At 37.6% G+C, this 16,986-nt stretch overlaps 1 protein-coding gene across 1 annotated transcript in view; it reads left to right on the forward strand.

Moving 5' to 3' along the window:
- The first annotated feature begins 13,781 nt into the window (after positions 1 to 13,781).
- The window catches only part of Sh3bgrl (SH3 domain binding glutamate rich protein like), a 99,577-nt gene continuing 96,372 nt past the window's right edge, over positions 13,782 to 16,986 (forward strand). Inside the window, exon 1 of the mRNA XM_004669606.2 lies at positions 13,782 to 13,925. Coding sequence (XP_004669663.2) covers positions 13,881 to 13,925 — 45 coding nt within the window. The 5' untranslated portion in view covers positions 13,782 to 13,880. The remainder of the gene's footprint in view (positions 13,926 to 16,986) is intronic.

Genomic DNA, 16,986 nt, shown 5'->3' on the forward strand with positions numbered 1-16,986 from the left:
TCTTTTTATAAATCTTTGACACTTTCATACATGTATACAATGCATTTTGATCCCGTTTCCCCCAATTAGCCACTCTCATTCCTTTCCCCTTCAATAAAACCCCTTTTCTTCCCATTTAGTCCTAATCCTTCTTTAATGTCTTTTTTTTTTTGACCCACTAAATATATTTAGAGTGGTTTATATGATCATTGGTGGTTGGCTATTTACTGGGGAATGGGCAACTCACCACTGGCTATGCCACTGAAGGATGGGACTCTTCCTTTCACAGTGAGCATAAGCTTGCCATTAGCTACTTTGGGATATGTGGAGGACTCATGAGGCCCTCCCCTATCCTGGGTGAAATATTGGCAGGTCCATCTTGCTCAGAAAACCACATCTGTTGTGATTTCATAAGTGTAATGACCTTGCTGCACTCAGAAGACAGCTTTGCAGCACACTCTCCATACTCCTGTTTTTACACTCCTTCTGCTCTCTCTTCTACATTGATCCCTGTTCCTTGGAGAGGGTGGTTTAGATGTCAAGAGTAGGGCAGTGCAAACATTAACTGCTTATTCTAGGCATTTTTGTCAGCTGTGCATCTCTACATTAACCTCTTCTCTTGTCATAAAGAAACTTCTGTCATGGAGGCTGTGGTGGTTTGAATAGAATAGATGGCCCCCAATATATTCAGTTGTTTATTTGTTTGTAGTTTGCCACCTGGCTGGAGGCAATGTCACTGGGTATATCTGAATGTGTGGTGGTGGGTTTCAGATTTCAATCTAAAGATATGCAAAGTGTGCCTAGCAGGAGTTCCTGAAGTGTGCTGTGGATTTTGACTTTTAGGCTTGTGCTTCTCTCTCTCTGTTTGGGCTTGTGAAGGCAGGCCAGCTTCTTCTGCCATTATGGAACTTCCCCTGGATCTGTAAGCTTCAATAAATATCCCTTCCTCCATAACTGTGCCTGGTCTGGAAGTTCATCTCAGCGAACCTGAATCTGTCTGCTACAGAGGCTGTGAACAGAACCAATAAATGGTGGTGGTGGCAGGCAGGTGAGAAAGGGGATGTTTTCAAAACAGGCTCTCACTCTGTAGACCAAACTAGACCTCACCTCATTGTGTAGCCCAGGTTGGCCTTGAAGCAATGGAAATCTTTTTATTTTATTTTTTATTAAGAACAAACTTGGTATGGATACATCATGTGTTGGTACCATCTTTTTCCTCCTACCTTCTCCCATTCCACTGGGGACCCTTCTCATTGGGGCTGCTGGTATTCCTCATGAGGTTGTGGGTTATGTGTTGTGGGAGCAGCAGTCAGTTATTTTTGGGGGGGAGGGAATGCCTCTGGGTATGTCTCAGCCTGTGGCTCTTATAATCTTTCTGTCTCCTCTTCTGCAAAATTCCCTGAGCTGTGGTGGGTGTGTTTTAAGTGTGTTTCAGTGATGAGCTTGCTCCTAAGAGCAATGGCCATCTTAATGCTTCAGCCTCCCAAGTACTGAGACTTTATGTGAGAGCTACCACATCGAGGTGCCAACAGTCTTTTTGATCCCTATTAATGTAATAAAAATGGGCCTTGAGAGCAGAACATTTCCTTATCCATAGATACAAAATGTTAATGTGGATAGTGTTAGGCTTATTATCTTGTGTGAGAAATCCCTTCTCTATTAAAATCACAGTGAGTGTTCCTTGTTCTGATAAGTGCCTGCATCAATGACCATCAGTGAAGCTCCAGCTTTTAGTATACTATTTCATCTAGAGAGGGGCACACCGGGGCAGAGAACTTTCACAGCAGTGCAAGAGGTTCATGCTTAGCCAAATGTCCTGCTTTGGTTGGTAAAGATGTAGTAGTCACAGTGAATCGGGAAAATAATACACAGATACACACCACAGAAGCAGATCATACTCTTTCTTTGTATTTGTAATTAAAATGTTACTCCATTCAGTAGTTTATTGCAATGTGTTTTCCTTGGCAACTCAAAACGCAAATGCAATGGGCGAAGGAGATTATAGTCCTCTTTTGAGATTAGTAATTGTTGTGCAGTTTCCTCCTTATGAGTTAGAATGTCATTACTTGATCATATGTAAAGAACTTCACTTTGGGGGATGGGGATATAGCTCAGTTGGAAGAATGCTTGCCTGACATGAACTAAGCCTGGAGTGTGATCCCAGCACCACATAAACTGGGTGGGGCGGCACAAGCCTGAAATCCTAGAACTCAGGAGATGGGGTCAAGATCAAGGTTGCCTTCCAGCTACATAAGTCTGAGATACATAATTCCCTGTCTCAAATTAAAAAGAAAATGGTAAAAACTGAATTGCCATTTTTATATACTACTAAATTTTAGTGGTACTTTTTTTTTTTTTTTAGCAATTTTGCTTCTACTTTTCAAGAATGTTACTCTTTTTTCATACCATACTTATTAGAGTTTGAGGTCTATACAAAACTGGCCTTAGAACTGATAGGGTTGTATCCTTTTTCTTCTATGGTCTAGAAGAATATGTGTCAAATTGTTTTTATTTATGTCTTAAGTGTTTTGTAAATTTTTCCAATGAAATCATCTGATCTTATATTTTACTTCCTGGGAAGGATTTTTTAATTATACAAGTAATTTTTAAATTTTGTAAATTATTTTAGTTCTACCTATATTTTAGTTGTATATACAAAATATTATTATAACAACTCAGCACAGTCCTTGATTACTTTGGATTTCGGCAAATATTTCTCATGTTTTGTCGGCTTCACTTCCCACAGAATCTCAGCTTCCATCTGTAATTACCTTAGAGGTACATTGGGGATGTTTTGAAGTCATGCTTTTCTTATTTGTGGAGTATAGCTCTTTGAAGAACTTTCGAGGTAAGACCATAGTGGTGACATGATTTGTTTCTTGTTTGCAGTGTTATTAGTTGAAGTAAAAGAAGCCCAACTCTCAGAGGCTGTCATGTCACTACAAAGGCTAGGTCACACAGTGAAAGCACATGCAGGTATTCTTGTGTGTGTCTACAGCTGAGCTGACTTTGAAACATCTCAACATGCACATCACACAAAAATAGAAAAGCCTCCAGGTGGTTTCAGCCTCCATTCATTAAGTGACTTCCAGTTTTCAAGGCCTTCTAGCTGAGACTCCAGTTATATTAGCAACATGGTGCTGGGGCTGAATCCTTGATCCACAGTATGAAATATAATAAAATTGTTCTTTCATGCCACTAAACTTTGGAGTTCTTTAATACATAGTAGTAGGAAAGAAATGAATGTTTTGGAGGAAGTGAAAAATAAAAAGATTAGAAATAATAAAAAAAAAAGAACTGCCAGGCTGGAAGGATGGCTTAGCAGTTAAGGCATTTGCAAAGCCAAAGGAACCAGGTTCAATTCCCAGGACCCACATAAACCAGAAGCACAAGGGGGCACAAGTGTCTGGAGTTCATTTGCAGCGGCTGGAGACCTGGCACGTCCTCTTTCTCTCTCTCTCTCTCTCTCTCTCTCTCTCTCTCTCTCTCCCTCCCTCCCTCCCTCCCTCCCTTTCTCCCTTTCTGTCAAATAAATAAATAAAAATAAATTAAAAAAATAGAACTTCCACTTTTCATGGAAAATATAAGTGTATGAATAGAAAAAGGCAAAAGAATGTGTTATTCATTATTAATATTGACATGAAAATTTAGAAGAATTGCTAATGCAAGTTACTAAGAAAAAAATCAATTGTATTTCTATTGTAGTTCTACATTCTAACCTTGCAAAAGAAAATATAGAGGGGGCAATAAGAGTGAAGGGAGAGAAATATCATGGTTTTATTGTCTATACTTAGGGACACTGTCAATAAAAGGTTTTGAAACATAAAAATAAATAAGTAAATAAAAAGAAAATACAAAGGGTATGAACAAGACAATTGAAGATCAAGGTAGTAGAAGAACTTTCTGTACCAGATTAAGTTTTGTTGTTTTTTTTTTTTTTTCCAAGGCAAGGTCTCACTTTCACCAAGGCCAACCTGAACTCACTATGCATCTCCAGTCTGGCCTTGAACTCACAGCAATCCTCTTATCTCTGTCTCCTAAATGCCTAAATGCGGAGATTAAAGGTGTGCATCACCATGATTGGCTTGTATCAGACTTTAAGCTATTTAAATCTATAGTAACTAAGATAGACTGAAAATGGTAGACAGACAAGTGGAATAGAGAGGCCAGAAATGGACCTATGCATGCATTATTATTTAATCTTTGATGCAGTTATTGCAAAGCAGTGGGAAAATATAGTTTGTTTTATTTTTATTTATTAGTGATAGAATAACTATATGCTTATTTTAAATAAGTAAATAAAATTACATATATCTGATAATTTATACACAAACACAAAACAATTCAAAGTGATTTTACACTAGAAAGTGAAAGCACCAAAATTGTTTTTATAAATGAGTATTAGAATCATCATGTTGTCAATCTTCTTAAACAGTTCACTAAAGAATTAACAATAAATGTAATGATTCATTCATATATATATATATATATATATATATATATATATATACACACACACACACACACACACACACACACATATACACACACTATATAAATATGTCAAATAAAACACATTAACTTTTTAAAACATGCATAAAATGACATCATTAGAAAGTACAAAGGCAGCCTTAGGCTGGAAGAAATTGTGTGAAACATGTAAGGTCAGAAGATTTCTTTAAGAAATAGAGATGGTGAAATGGAAAAGTTCTAAACCAATATTCTTCTCCACTCCATTTATTTATTTAGTTGTTCATTCCTTCATTCGTTTATGGTGTTTTTAGACAGGGTTATCTATATAGGCCAGGATGGTGTCAGTCTAGTGTAGCCTAGGCTGGTATTGAACTCAAATCTACTTATTTCAGCTTCCTAGGTTCTGAGATTATAGCTATATGCCAGCATGTCTGCCTCTTAAGCAAAAGAAAATACTCAAGTTGCAATAGATACATGAAAAAAAATGCACATTGCTTATGCCAATCTCTTGAACTATTTCCCTGATATTTTTCTAAGGATCAAGATTGAATGACCTTTTAGGAGCTTTTTTGGTTTATAATTTCATAAATCATGATGTGTGTGTGTGTGTGTGTGTGTGTGTGTGTGTGTGATATCTCAAAGTAGTCCACTTTTTGAAGGCCTCTTTTCATAATTCCTCAATTGTTCTCAAACATGATCTTACTTTAATAAAAGCTTATTTTAGAATTTTGTTTTATTTAAATGTGTTCTTTAGACTACTATACAACCCTTCAAAGTCAACCAAGAATGTAGTGGCAATATCATTCCTCCAGTCTTTTTTAAAATTATTTATTTGAGAGAGGAAGAGACAGATATATAGAGAGAATGGGAGTTCGAGGGTGTCCAGCCACTGTGAATGAACTCCAGACGCATGTGCCCCCTTGTGCATCTGGCTGATGTGGGTCCTGGGGAATCAAACTTGGATCCTTGGGCTTCTTAGGCAAACGCCTTAACTGCTAATCCATTTCCTCAGCCCTACTCCAATCTTTTAAACTTAAATAATGAGCTGCAGTCACAGCTTCTAAACTCCTGAAAGGCAGGTTCAGTTTCTGAAAGAGCACACCATATCAACTGTGGCATAAAATCCCATCTCAGTGCAAATCTAAGCAAAGCAAACTAAAAATATTTTCAGTTGACTAAAATTCAGTGGGTTACCATTATTTAATTTACCTATTTCTCTTTTTAAAGTTTCTTTCTAATTTTTTGCCAGCAAGAAGAAATAGAGAGAAAGAGAGAATGGGCACACCAGGGTCTCCAGTCACTGCAAAGGATCTCCATATGCATGTGCTACTTTGTGTATCTGACTTTACGTGGGTACTGGGGAATCAAACCTGGGGCATTAGGCACTGTAGGCAAGTGCCTTAACTGCTCAGCCATCTCTCCAGTCTCCATTTCTTAACTTAGCACTCTTCTCAACATTTGGGAGTTTCAAGCAGCACTAACGCTTGGTCTCCATGTCAGAGTATCTTTTTTTTTTTTTCATTTTTTTAAAAGCTTCCTCAGTAATTTTCATGTCAGCTGGGGTTGGGAACCACTGCTTTAACATAATATCCAGTGAAACAAATAATGACAACAATAACATAATTAAATAAAAATCTAAAGCATGGTATAGAAAATGTTCAGAGACATGAAGAATAGATTTAAAAATGAAAAGGACTCAATCTGTGCTTTCAAGAACCTTTTATCTCTTGCAAGGCTAAAAGAATAATATTGCAATCTATGTGATAACTTCATTAAGAAAAACAGGGCTGGGGTTGGAGTCATTGGAAGAGGTTCCAACTATTGATTCACTGAAGCAGAAGCCCCAGAAAATAAATCCTAAAATGATCTTTGCTAGTTAGCTAGAATCTACTAGAAGAAGAATTACCTCTTAGTAGGGGAAGACTGTGAATTTAGGCATAAAGCAATGAAAAGTACCTTCAGGGTACTAGGAAAGGGTGAAAACGTTTGGCTCTGGTTTTGTATGTTCCAGTCCAGGAAAAGTATAAGGAAAAATGTTTGCCTTTGGGAGTAGGCATTCATATTCTAATGGTTAGACTCACAACATAACCTTATTTTATCTCTTAAGATAACTGATTTACACACTTCTTTTGTGGAATCAGTGAGACTTAATGAAAGAAGACTGGGCCAAATAGCTCTTTCATGCACTTACCACCCCCCTCCTTTGCCCAAGTTTTAAGATACTTGAAAACAGACGTTGGTCTTGCTTGAAGTTCTACTGTTTGCTGAGAGCTTTATTACAACTTCTTTTGGACAATGGATGAAATGACAGTCTATCTCTTTGATGGAATATTTTTCGGGTCTGGTTAAAAAAAAGTCTCCAAAAGTTTTACTAAACCCAGGACCAGTTTTATGGATCCGTGGCACCCTCTAGTGGTCATACCAATGAGCCGCAGTCCGGATGTGATCAGAACTCTGAACCCAAGATACTTTGTGGCCCATAGTTCTAAAGTTGCTTTCTACTGTTTTACTTCATAATCTGTTGCTGATACAGGCTAAAAACTACTAATATCAATATGTGATGTTAATCTACATTATCTCCACTGTCAATATTGCCTCGTTACTGATCATTAGCAGGAACAAGAGGAAGTCATTCAGGATGTTACGTACAGAAAATTTGTGTGTGTAATTTAGATATTTTTGTGTTGATGTCAGCATGTTGTATGCCTGGTCTCCTATCTTTCTATCAGGCTTTTTATTGACATCAAATTATTTCTGATTGATATTGTTCATAGTTCATCCAACAATCAAGCATCTTTGGAGGCCACTAACACCATTTTTATTTTGAGAAAACCTTTCCACAGTGTACCAACCCACAATTGTGCTTAAATATAAAAGTTAAATATTTATGTTATTAATACTTAAATATTCACTTTTAAACTAAAAAATATTCATTCATAAGCAATTTATTAAACTATGGTTGTTAGTGATTTCTGCACAGTCATTATACGTTCCTGAAAAAACTATGTTTGGATGAAATTTTTATTAATAAAAATTTTAAGAGCTAACACAGTTGACGTGGTATTTTTTGTAGCTATTAAAAAAATTAAACATGGTCAGGAAAGATGGCTTAACAGTTAAGGCTCTTGCCTACAAAGCCAAAGGACAAAGATTCAATTCCCCAGTACCCACATAAAGCAAGATATACAAGTTGGTGTATGCATCTGTAGTTTATTTGCAGTGGCTAGAGATCCTGATATTCCCATTTTTTCTCTCAAATAGATAAATAAATAACCAAACAAATAAATAAAATATTTTAATTAATTAATTATTTTTTAAAATGAAATATTTTTATGAAGTAAAATTTTAATTGTAATTTTGTAGTCTTTTGCCTTATGTGGTAAATGATAGTTTTACTCTCTCAAAAGTTTAAATATAAATGTTCTGCTTCTAGAAGTGGTGGACTAGATTATCTGGAAAAACTCTCCTTGTAAAGATTTTATTTCAAAACCAAATCTTCTTTAAAATATCAAAGAATTAAGTAAGGAAGTGATGAATTATGGAGGCAAAAAAATGAGTAGATTGTGGCCTGGATCGGTGGTTCAGTAGTTAAAGGCACTTGCTTGCAAAGTGATGGCCTGGGTTTTATTCCCCAGTACCCAGGTAAAGCCATAAGCACAGTGATACATGCTTCTGGACTACATTAGCAATATCAGGGCTCCCTGCTGCTCCCATTCTCTCTCTCTCTCTTCCTCTCTCCCTCTTTCTGTCTTTCTCTTAAATAAATAAATAAATAAATAAATTTTTAATAAAATCAGTATATTGTAACTACAGGAAATAGATGATTATTTAGACTTGTTTCTGCCCCGGGGTTTGGAGATTTTTTTTTCAAGGTAGAGCCTCACTTCTAGCCCAAAGCTGATCTGGATTTCACTCTATATTCTCAGACTGGCCTCAAACTCAGAGCAATCTTCCTACCTCCACCTCCTTAGTGGTGATATTAAGCTTTCCTCTCTTTCTCTCCCACCCTCCCTCTCTCTCTCTCTCTCAATCTGTCTCTCCCCAACCCCCATGTGTGTGTATGTGTGTATATGTGTGTGTCCTAGAGACTTTGAATCCTGAGTATGACATGAAAGCATAAGAGGTGCCTATTTGAGAAGGGAAAGTGCTGACCTGAAGAGACAATGATCAGTTTAGAAAGTGGAATGGAAGAATATTGAGAGAAAAGTTTGAAAATACAAGGAAATTTATCTAACTGTGAAGTGGAATCTGAGGCTAGTGCAGTAGAATGGTTTGAGAAGACATATGAAGGAGTTTAAAGCCTGAAGGATATCCTTTCTAGTTATTATTCTCTGCCATCTGTCTAACCCTTATGCAGCATGGATAATTGAGCTTCTAGATGGAAACTCCCCATATGGAGATTTTCAGTCTTGATGTTTTCTTATTCTCTGTTTACCTGAGCACATGTTGTACTCCCCAATTGAACTGGTGTATATCAAGGTCATTGAAACTATCTCCTACCCTCCAGCTCAGCAGCTCATCCAATATCCCTATATAGGGAGATGAGGGTCATGATTCCAGTGAGAAGCTCCCACTGGTCTTTGGCTAAAAGAGACAACGCACCCACCAAAAAATCTCTCTTAATTAGCTATAACTACCCACTTTGGCCCATTCTGATCTCAATCTCCATTGAAGAATCTGTATTCTCTTTTACAGAAGGCAGCAAAAACTGGGAGAACCAAAGTCCATCAACATGACAAGAAAGATAGCTCACTCCATATCATGAGATGAGCCACTTCTTGTGTATCAGCCAGGGTCCGTGTGTAACCACAGAGAAATTGGTGAGTTAGGGAGATGGCAATACATACTGAGTACAGTCAAAACTTATCAAAGCACTAGCCAGTGTCCCCATGTAGTCCACACAGTGGGCACGCCCAAGATCCGGGGTATATCAGCTGTAAGACCACTAGAGTCTTGAGTAAGCATGACCTTTAGGGCCAAGTGTATGTTAGTTGTCATTGGGAACACTGACTCTATTACTATTAAATCTCGTATTTAATTATCAGCAGCAGGAAGTGGTTCATGATTATTGTCCTTGAAAATATGAATGGGGCCGGGCGTGGTGGCGCACGCCTTTAATCCCAGCACTCGGGAGGCTGAGGTAGGAGGATCGCCGTGAGTTCAAGGCCACCCTGAGACTACAGAGTTAATTCCAGGTCAGCCTGGACCACAGTGAGACCCTACCTCAAAAAACCAAAAAAAAAAAGAAAGAAAGAAAATATGAATGGCAATACAAAAGAATTATAATAATAAAATAAAGCCAAAAAAAGAGACCCAGGAGGGCTTTAAAAAGCATATCAAAGCCGAAATCCAGAAGTTGATGAGAGCTTAACACTAAAGTAGACTTATAACCCACTTGTCAAGGCTCAGGGAATATTGTAGAAGAGGGAGAAGAACAATTATAAGAGCTACAAGGTGTGAAGGAGTATCCAATCACCACCCCATGTCTAATTGCTACTCTCATAACTCATAACCTGTAACCCCATGGTGAACATCAACCCTACCTCTTGGTGGAATGTGGGCAGGGAGGAGGGGAATCGAATCAACACATGATTTTTCCATAACGCAAAGTTTATAATTAATAAAAAATAGAAGAGTATGTAGATAGAAGAAAAGGCTCAGCAAAAAGGAGACGAAGGGGAAGAAGAAAGAAAAGAAAGTTATGTAATAGAATGGAATTATGATCAAAATGTATTTATGCATATGTATAAAAATTGTCAATTCTGCCAGGCATGTGCATTTAATCCTAGCACTTGGGAGGCAGAGGTAGGAGCATCACCATGAGTTCAAGGCCACCCTGAGACTACTTAGTGAATTCCAGATCAGCTTGGGCCAGAGTAAGAACCTACCTCAAAAAAAGCAAACAGAAAAAGTCAATTAAAATATTTTTTAAAAGTTTAGGGTAGGGAAATAGCACCCTGTACCTCAGAAAAGCACAGAATTGTTGAGTCTTACAGAGGTAAATCATAGGATGTTTTTGGAAGGTAAGAATTGTCATCAGGCTAGTCTTTACAATCAGCATCATAGGCCTTAGCATAAACCTCCACAAGCCAATTATGATTGATGTAGCATCTACTAGTTCTTCAATGAAATCAATATTGTCTTTTACCTTGGTCAAGGTCAATATTTGGCCTGCATTATCGTACTATAACTATAGGCTGGAGTGCATATTCAGTGTGATATCAACTCCACATTAAGGAATTTAGTCCTAAGAAACTAGCTCTATACACAATAGCTAGGAAATGGAATTAGCCTATCTGTCCATCAATTGAAGTCTGGATAATGAAAATGTGGTAATATACACCATGTAATTTTTTTCAGCTGTAAATAAAAGCACAGTTTTGAAATTTGCAGGAAAATGGATGGAAGTTGAAAAATTTATACTACATGAATTAACACAGGCCCAGAAAGGCAGAAATTGCATTTTCTCTCTCATATGAGAATCCTAACTTTTAATGTTTCTATATAAGAAAATAAGGAGATGTGAGAGCTTACAGACTGTGAATTGAGACAGAATAGCACAAGAGAAAAAAGAGGCGATAGAACTATGTAGTATGGATGTGGAAAGGAAACTAGAGCAGGGAGAGCACAAAGGGAAGGGGAGACAGTGGGAAGGGAAACAAAAAAATAAACTTATTTGAAATATAAGATAATCAGAGCTAATTTTCTACAGTAATAAGAAATTAATAAAGAAAAAGAAATTAATATAGATGCAGACAATGGTGAATAGATATGCACTACAGCATTATCACAACCTAGAAAAACTGAAAATAATGCACTTAATAAGAGGGAATTGTTTACACAGCTTTTGGTATGTCTATAAAATGGAATCATGTAAAATCATTCAAAATAATACTTCCTGACATGCAACAGTTTATTTTTTTTCTAAATAACATAGCACTTCATAATTTAAAAATACATTACTGTGCTGGAGGAATGGCTTAGCGGTTAAGGCACATGCCTGCAAAGAAAAAGGACCCAGGTTTGATTCCCCGGAACCCACGTTAGCCAGAAGCACAAGGGGGCATGCATCTGGAATTCATTTGCAGTGGCTGGAGGCCCTGGAGTGCCCATTCTCTCTCTCTCTCCCTTTCTCTGTCAAATAAATAAATAAAAATAAAAATATTTTAAAAATAGATTACTTCTCTCTCTCCCTGCCATTACCCTCAACTCCTTGTTCCTACTTGTTTTATCTATCAATTTATAACTATGTCTGGGAAGGCTTACAGTAATATGTTAACAGTTATTATTTTAAGCTGCTGGAGCTACAGTTAATGTTTTTAAAGATACAAGTTCTTTCTGACTAATGTCCTGACTACCCTCAACTCCTTACCTCAAGCAATCTTCTTACCTGAGTCCTTGGGAATACAATGTATACCATCATATTCATTTTTTAAACTTTCTTCACACAGCATAGATTTATTTTTGCAATTTTTGAAGTTTATTACTATTTGACTGACAAGATTTTCTATGGAAATACACCATAAGTCTTATTTGAAATCACCTTGATTCACTGTACTTTATTCAGGCCTTAACCTTTCTAGCTAAATGTTATAATCTATAGTTTATGGAGATTTTTCTATGAATAATTAAAATGAATCAGCAATAATCATTCTAGAATTACCATTCTATTGTAGAATATCAATTCTAGGGATGTTTGAATGTAATGAGGAACAAATCCAATCATATCTGAAATGTTAACATTTAGAATAATAACACAGGTAAAAGTTCCCCCCTCAAATGTTTCCAAATACCTATCAATAAGGAACAGCAGATTTTATTTATAAAACAATTTTTGGATGGGGACATTTTCCCATTTTCTCCAATATTAATATATCTAATTTGTGTGTGTGTGTGTGTGTGTGTGTGTGTACAGAGTTGGTGAATGAACCTCATATCTTGTGTGATGTAAAACTGAACTACACACCCGATCCCCAGAAAAGAAAGAAGCTTAGAAAATCATGTTTTCCCATGCTTCAAAGTCCAAATAAGTCTTAATAGTCTCTCTGATAATACTACTATTCTCTAGGGATAATTAATTTCATCTTGTAAATATGATGAATAAACAGAAAAGTTTTTTGCTGTTTATTTTCTTCATCATTTTTAAAAGAGATTATAGGTCCAAAGAGAATTAACATGAACCACTGGAAGGATGGAAGGTATACTGTTGTAGTGTAAGAAAATGATGTCCATTTTACTAAAAGCAAAACCAGAAAGATTTTTCTGTTATGTGGTCTGGGAAGCAAAATCCACAATAGTCCTTTTGCTTGAAATGATAAAAGAGGCTAGATCATCCTGATTTGGTGGTCTTCCTCATTTGTAGGGAGCTTTTGACTTGTCTACAGAAAGTTGTTTCACTGTATATTAAATTCTTTCCCTTTCCTTTTTTTTTTTTTTTTTTTTTTTAAATACAGAACCCTAGTCTGTTACACAGGCTGACATGGAACTCACTATTAGTTCAGGGTGACCTCGAAGTTGTGAACTTCCTGTTTCTGCCTCCCACGTACTGGGATTACAGATGTGAGCCACCAAGCCAGGCACAAAGTAATTTGTTACAAGAGATTTTCAATTTACATTTTATGATTTCAATTTCCTTGTCCATTCTTGAGTTTTTCAACCAGAACATTGGAAATTCCAATGGAAGCATGGTCCCCTGTTTCAATAAAACACGAAACAAAAGGAAAATTAAGTCGGCCTTTTTTTCTTGGCTTAGGGAAACGTAAAACTTCTCTTTAGTGTCTTCCCCTTCACACAGCATTCCAGAGCCGGATTCCTACAATCAGCTCTAGTCAGAAAAAAATCACTACAGTATAGACTTAAATCTAGAGCTTTGAAAACTTGGGTTTTTCTTACTAGTGCCTGATTTCACCGCAGCGCTTTCTCTTTCAAGGAAGACTGGTTTATTTGCATACATTCCTGAGCAGGAAATAACACACGAAACTTGTCTCCGTGGGGAAATGTTTTTTTTTTTTTTAATTTAAAGCAATTCAAGTACTCCCCGCCCTTTTTTCTTTCTCACCTCCCCCAATTGCTGGAGAAGGAATAGTCCCAAAAAAATTGTTTCAACAGATCTCGCGGTGCTGTTCGAGATTCCGTATTAAAAAAAAAAAAAAAAAAACAATTTGGAAATGATGCAAATGAGCCCCAGCCTTCCGGGGTTGGGGCCAGGAGGGCGGTGCGGGGCGCGAGCGCGAGCGTGAGCGCGGGCGGGGCGGGGCGGGGCGGGGCGGGGGCGGGGCCGCCAGCGCCCTCCTCCTTCCTCCCTCCTCCCTCCCCCAGCGTCCGCTCCCACCCTCCCGAGGCCCCCAGCTCCATTCCAGACGCTGCTGCAGCTGCTCCGCCAGCCCTCTTAGTAGTCTTGCCTCGCAGCGCCTGCCGTGGTGCCCAGGATGGTGATCCGTGTGTACATTGCATCTTCTTCTGGCTCTACAGCGGTAAGGAGAGTGGGGAGTTCACTGTTGTTATTTTTCTAATCACACGTCCCTCTTGTGCCCCAGAACCGTTAAAATTGCAGAAGTTCCTCTGGAAGCTTCTTCTGTGGAACGCGCTCAATCCCCGCCTCGCCCCTCTGCTTCCCTTTCTTCCTTTGTTGCGTCGATTTCGTTTTTCCATGAACTAAGCCTTGTTTGCCTTATGACGCTTTGGCCACTCACGTCTGAAGGATAAATAAAACTACCGATTTAGGATGGTTTAGAGACGTAAGGTTAGGTGAAGTAGAGTCAAATCACGCTGGTGAGTTTCAACAGTGACACATTTGACAAATATGCCCGAAGTACCGAGTCAAGGGGAAGAAGTGCATTTCTGTAAAGGATGGGGACAGAAATGGAGTGGAACCCTGCTGAGATACTGGGATTCTCTGGAGAAGGAGAGCCTAGCAATAGAATTATTTTAAGAGTTTGTAGAAGAGACAGAACTTCAACTTGAAGGTCTGGTAGAACTAAACAAAATGAGAGAGGCCTTGGGGACGTTACAAACGTTTTCTGTCCTTGCTTCTCCTGTTTTGCGTTTACTTAATGTGTGAGAGACGTTTTTAACCATATTGGCTCTAATTTTGACTTTTTCTTTTTCTCCAAAAGATTTTACTACAAAAATTTCTTAACTGCTTTAAATCTTTTGAGAACTGGGCTACTGACCAGTGCCTTCTGAAGTGTCAATAAGAGTTATTGCCTCTTCAAATGATAATATGCCCTTTCCTGACTCAGTTGCTAATTGTTAATTTAGAATAACAATTTTAGTAGATCTGGGAGGATAAGCTAAACTGAGGTGAAAGCTGGGTGCATGCTGGTGTTGAATGAAAGAGACTATTCTTATCCCCAGAAAGTAGTCAGCAGTGGCAGTAGCAAATGTGTAGACTCAGGAAGTTGGATTATATTTGGAGCAGCCTAGAACTCAGGATGTCCTTGTTTTGGATTGTTTAGATTTTCATCAGAGATGAAATTCCAAATCCTTAATAACTGAAGGAACCTTTATTTTCTGTGGCCAGTAAGTATGTGTGGGGTTGTGTTTAGACAGTTTCAAAAGATAGAAAACTTAATCTTGCAGTTACTGAACATTGTGTTTGAAAAACAGGCAACAGATTTTTATTTCTTTGAACCTCTTTTATAAGCTTCTTACCTTACTATCTTCCATATACATTAATTCTGCAATTTCAAAGTAAAAATTGAGTTACTATTGCGTTAACTGTAAAGTTTCAATGTCGAGCTTAATGACTATCGTCAAGCCCCCATTTAGAGATTAGACTGAATCTGTCAAGCAGTTGTTTCCCTGTGGAGGCCATCCAGTATCAATACTGCTGTTTGTTTTCTGAGCTCACTTCTACTTCTCTGGAGAAGTCAATTCAGGAAGAAACTCTCCAGAATTTCTTTTCAAATAAGAACAACTGTACATCTCTCTCTTTGTTACTTAAGTTTCTAAGTTCCCTAGAAGTGATTGAGATTTTAGCATTTCCTTTATTGGACTCCCATCATTGAAGACTGTTCAAAAGACAGCTATGGTATTTGTGTTTTATTTTTTCATGCATAATTAAATATTTGACCGCTATTGTAGTAATTATAACATTTTATGAATCTGTTGTCAATATTTTACTTCATAATGCTAAAATTCATCCTTGTTTTATTAAAATCGTGCAGTACTTTTCAAATAATCCAAGACTAGTATAAAGTGAGTGTGATTAAGGACAACTCTTTATAACTTAAACAATATGATGGTTATTTACTTCAGAAATGGCATTTTAAGTTTGCAGTGTTAAATATTTCCTTTATGATTGCTAAAATGCTGTGTTTACCAAAAGATTCAGAAATTTGGGGACATGTGTTCTGATATAACCCAAGAATTACACAAAATGAAAATTCCTGTAGGTTGTAAAGTGCAGTTGTTTGAGGAAGTCTCTAGCCTTTGGATTGGTAATATAGACCTGTTTTCTTATTCTTCCTACTGGATCCTAAAACAATAACCTATATTAAACCTATATTGAGCTGGGCAGGAGCTAGGTTGGTGATAGTAAGCATGACAGTATTATCTTATTGAAGCTCAAGACTTCCCGTGTTTTATATCCCAATTAAAAAAAAAAAAGACCAACGTTTTTATACTTGTAAATCTTAACTCTTTCCAAGTAAAAGAAAATAACACTTGCTTCTCTAAAGTTTTGGAACCATGGGGCTGGGGAAATGACTTAGCCGTTAAGGTGTTTGCCCGCGAAGCCTAAGGACCCAGGTTCCATTCCCCAGAACCCACATAAGCCAGATACATAAAGGGGCACATGTGTTTGGAGTTCCTTTGCAGTGGCTGGAGGCCCTGGTGTGCCCATTATCTTTCTCTATGCCTCTTCCATTTTCTCTCTCACTCTCTCAAATAAATAAATAAACGACATATTAAAAAACGTTTTGGAACCAAAGCAAGTCTTTTAAAAAATATTGTTATTTATTTATTTGAGACAGAGACAGAAAGAAAGCAGCAGACAGAGAAAGTGAGTATGGGTGTGTCAGGGTCTCCTGAAACTGTAAATGAATTCCAGACACATGCACCACTTTGTACATTTGGCTTTATGTAGGTACTGAGGAACTGAACCCATGCCATCAGACTTTACAAACAAGTGCCTGTAACTGCTGAGCTATCTCCCCAGCCCAGTGCAAGTCTTTCAATGGTACCTTGGTGGTAGAATTATATCCAGTAGGAATGTTTAAATATTCCAGATACTGTCTTACATTAATTTTTTTTATTTATTTGAGAGAGAGAGAGGCAGATAGAGATAGAATGGGTGTGCCAGGTCCTTCAGCCACTACAAATGAACTCCAGACACATGTGCCACCTTGTGTATTTGGGTTATGTGGGTTGTGGGGAATTGAACATGGGTTCTTTGGCTTTGCAGGCAAACACCTTAACCACTAAGCCATCTCTCCAGCCCAGCCTTACTTTTCTGACAGTAATCGCATGATTATCTTTTCCCAATATATTTGTTTATTTCTACATGTATGTGCACACACATGTGCACCAGGG

This window comes from Jaculus jaculus, chromosome X, assembly GCF_020740685.1.
Source record: "Jaculus jaculus isolate mJacJac1 chromosome X, mJacJac1.mat.Y.cur, whole genome shotgun sequence".
NCBI classification, from domain to species: domain Eukaryota; kingdom Metazoa; phylum Chordata; class Mammalia; order Rodentia; family Dipodidae; genus Jaculus; species Jaculus jaculus.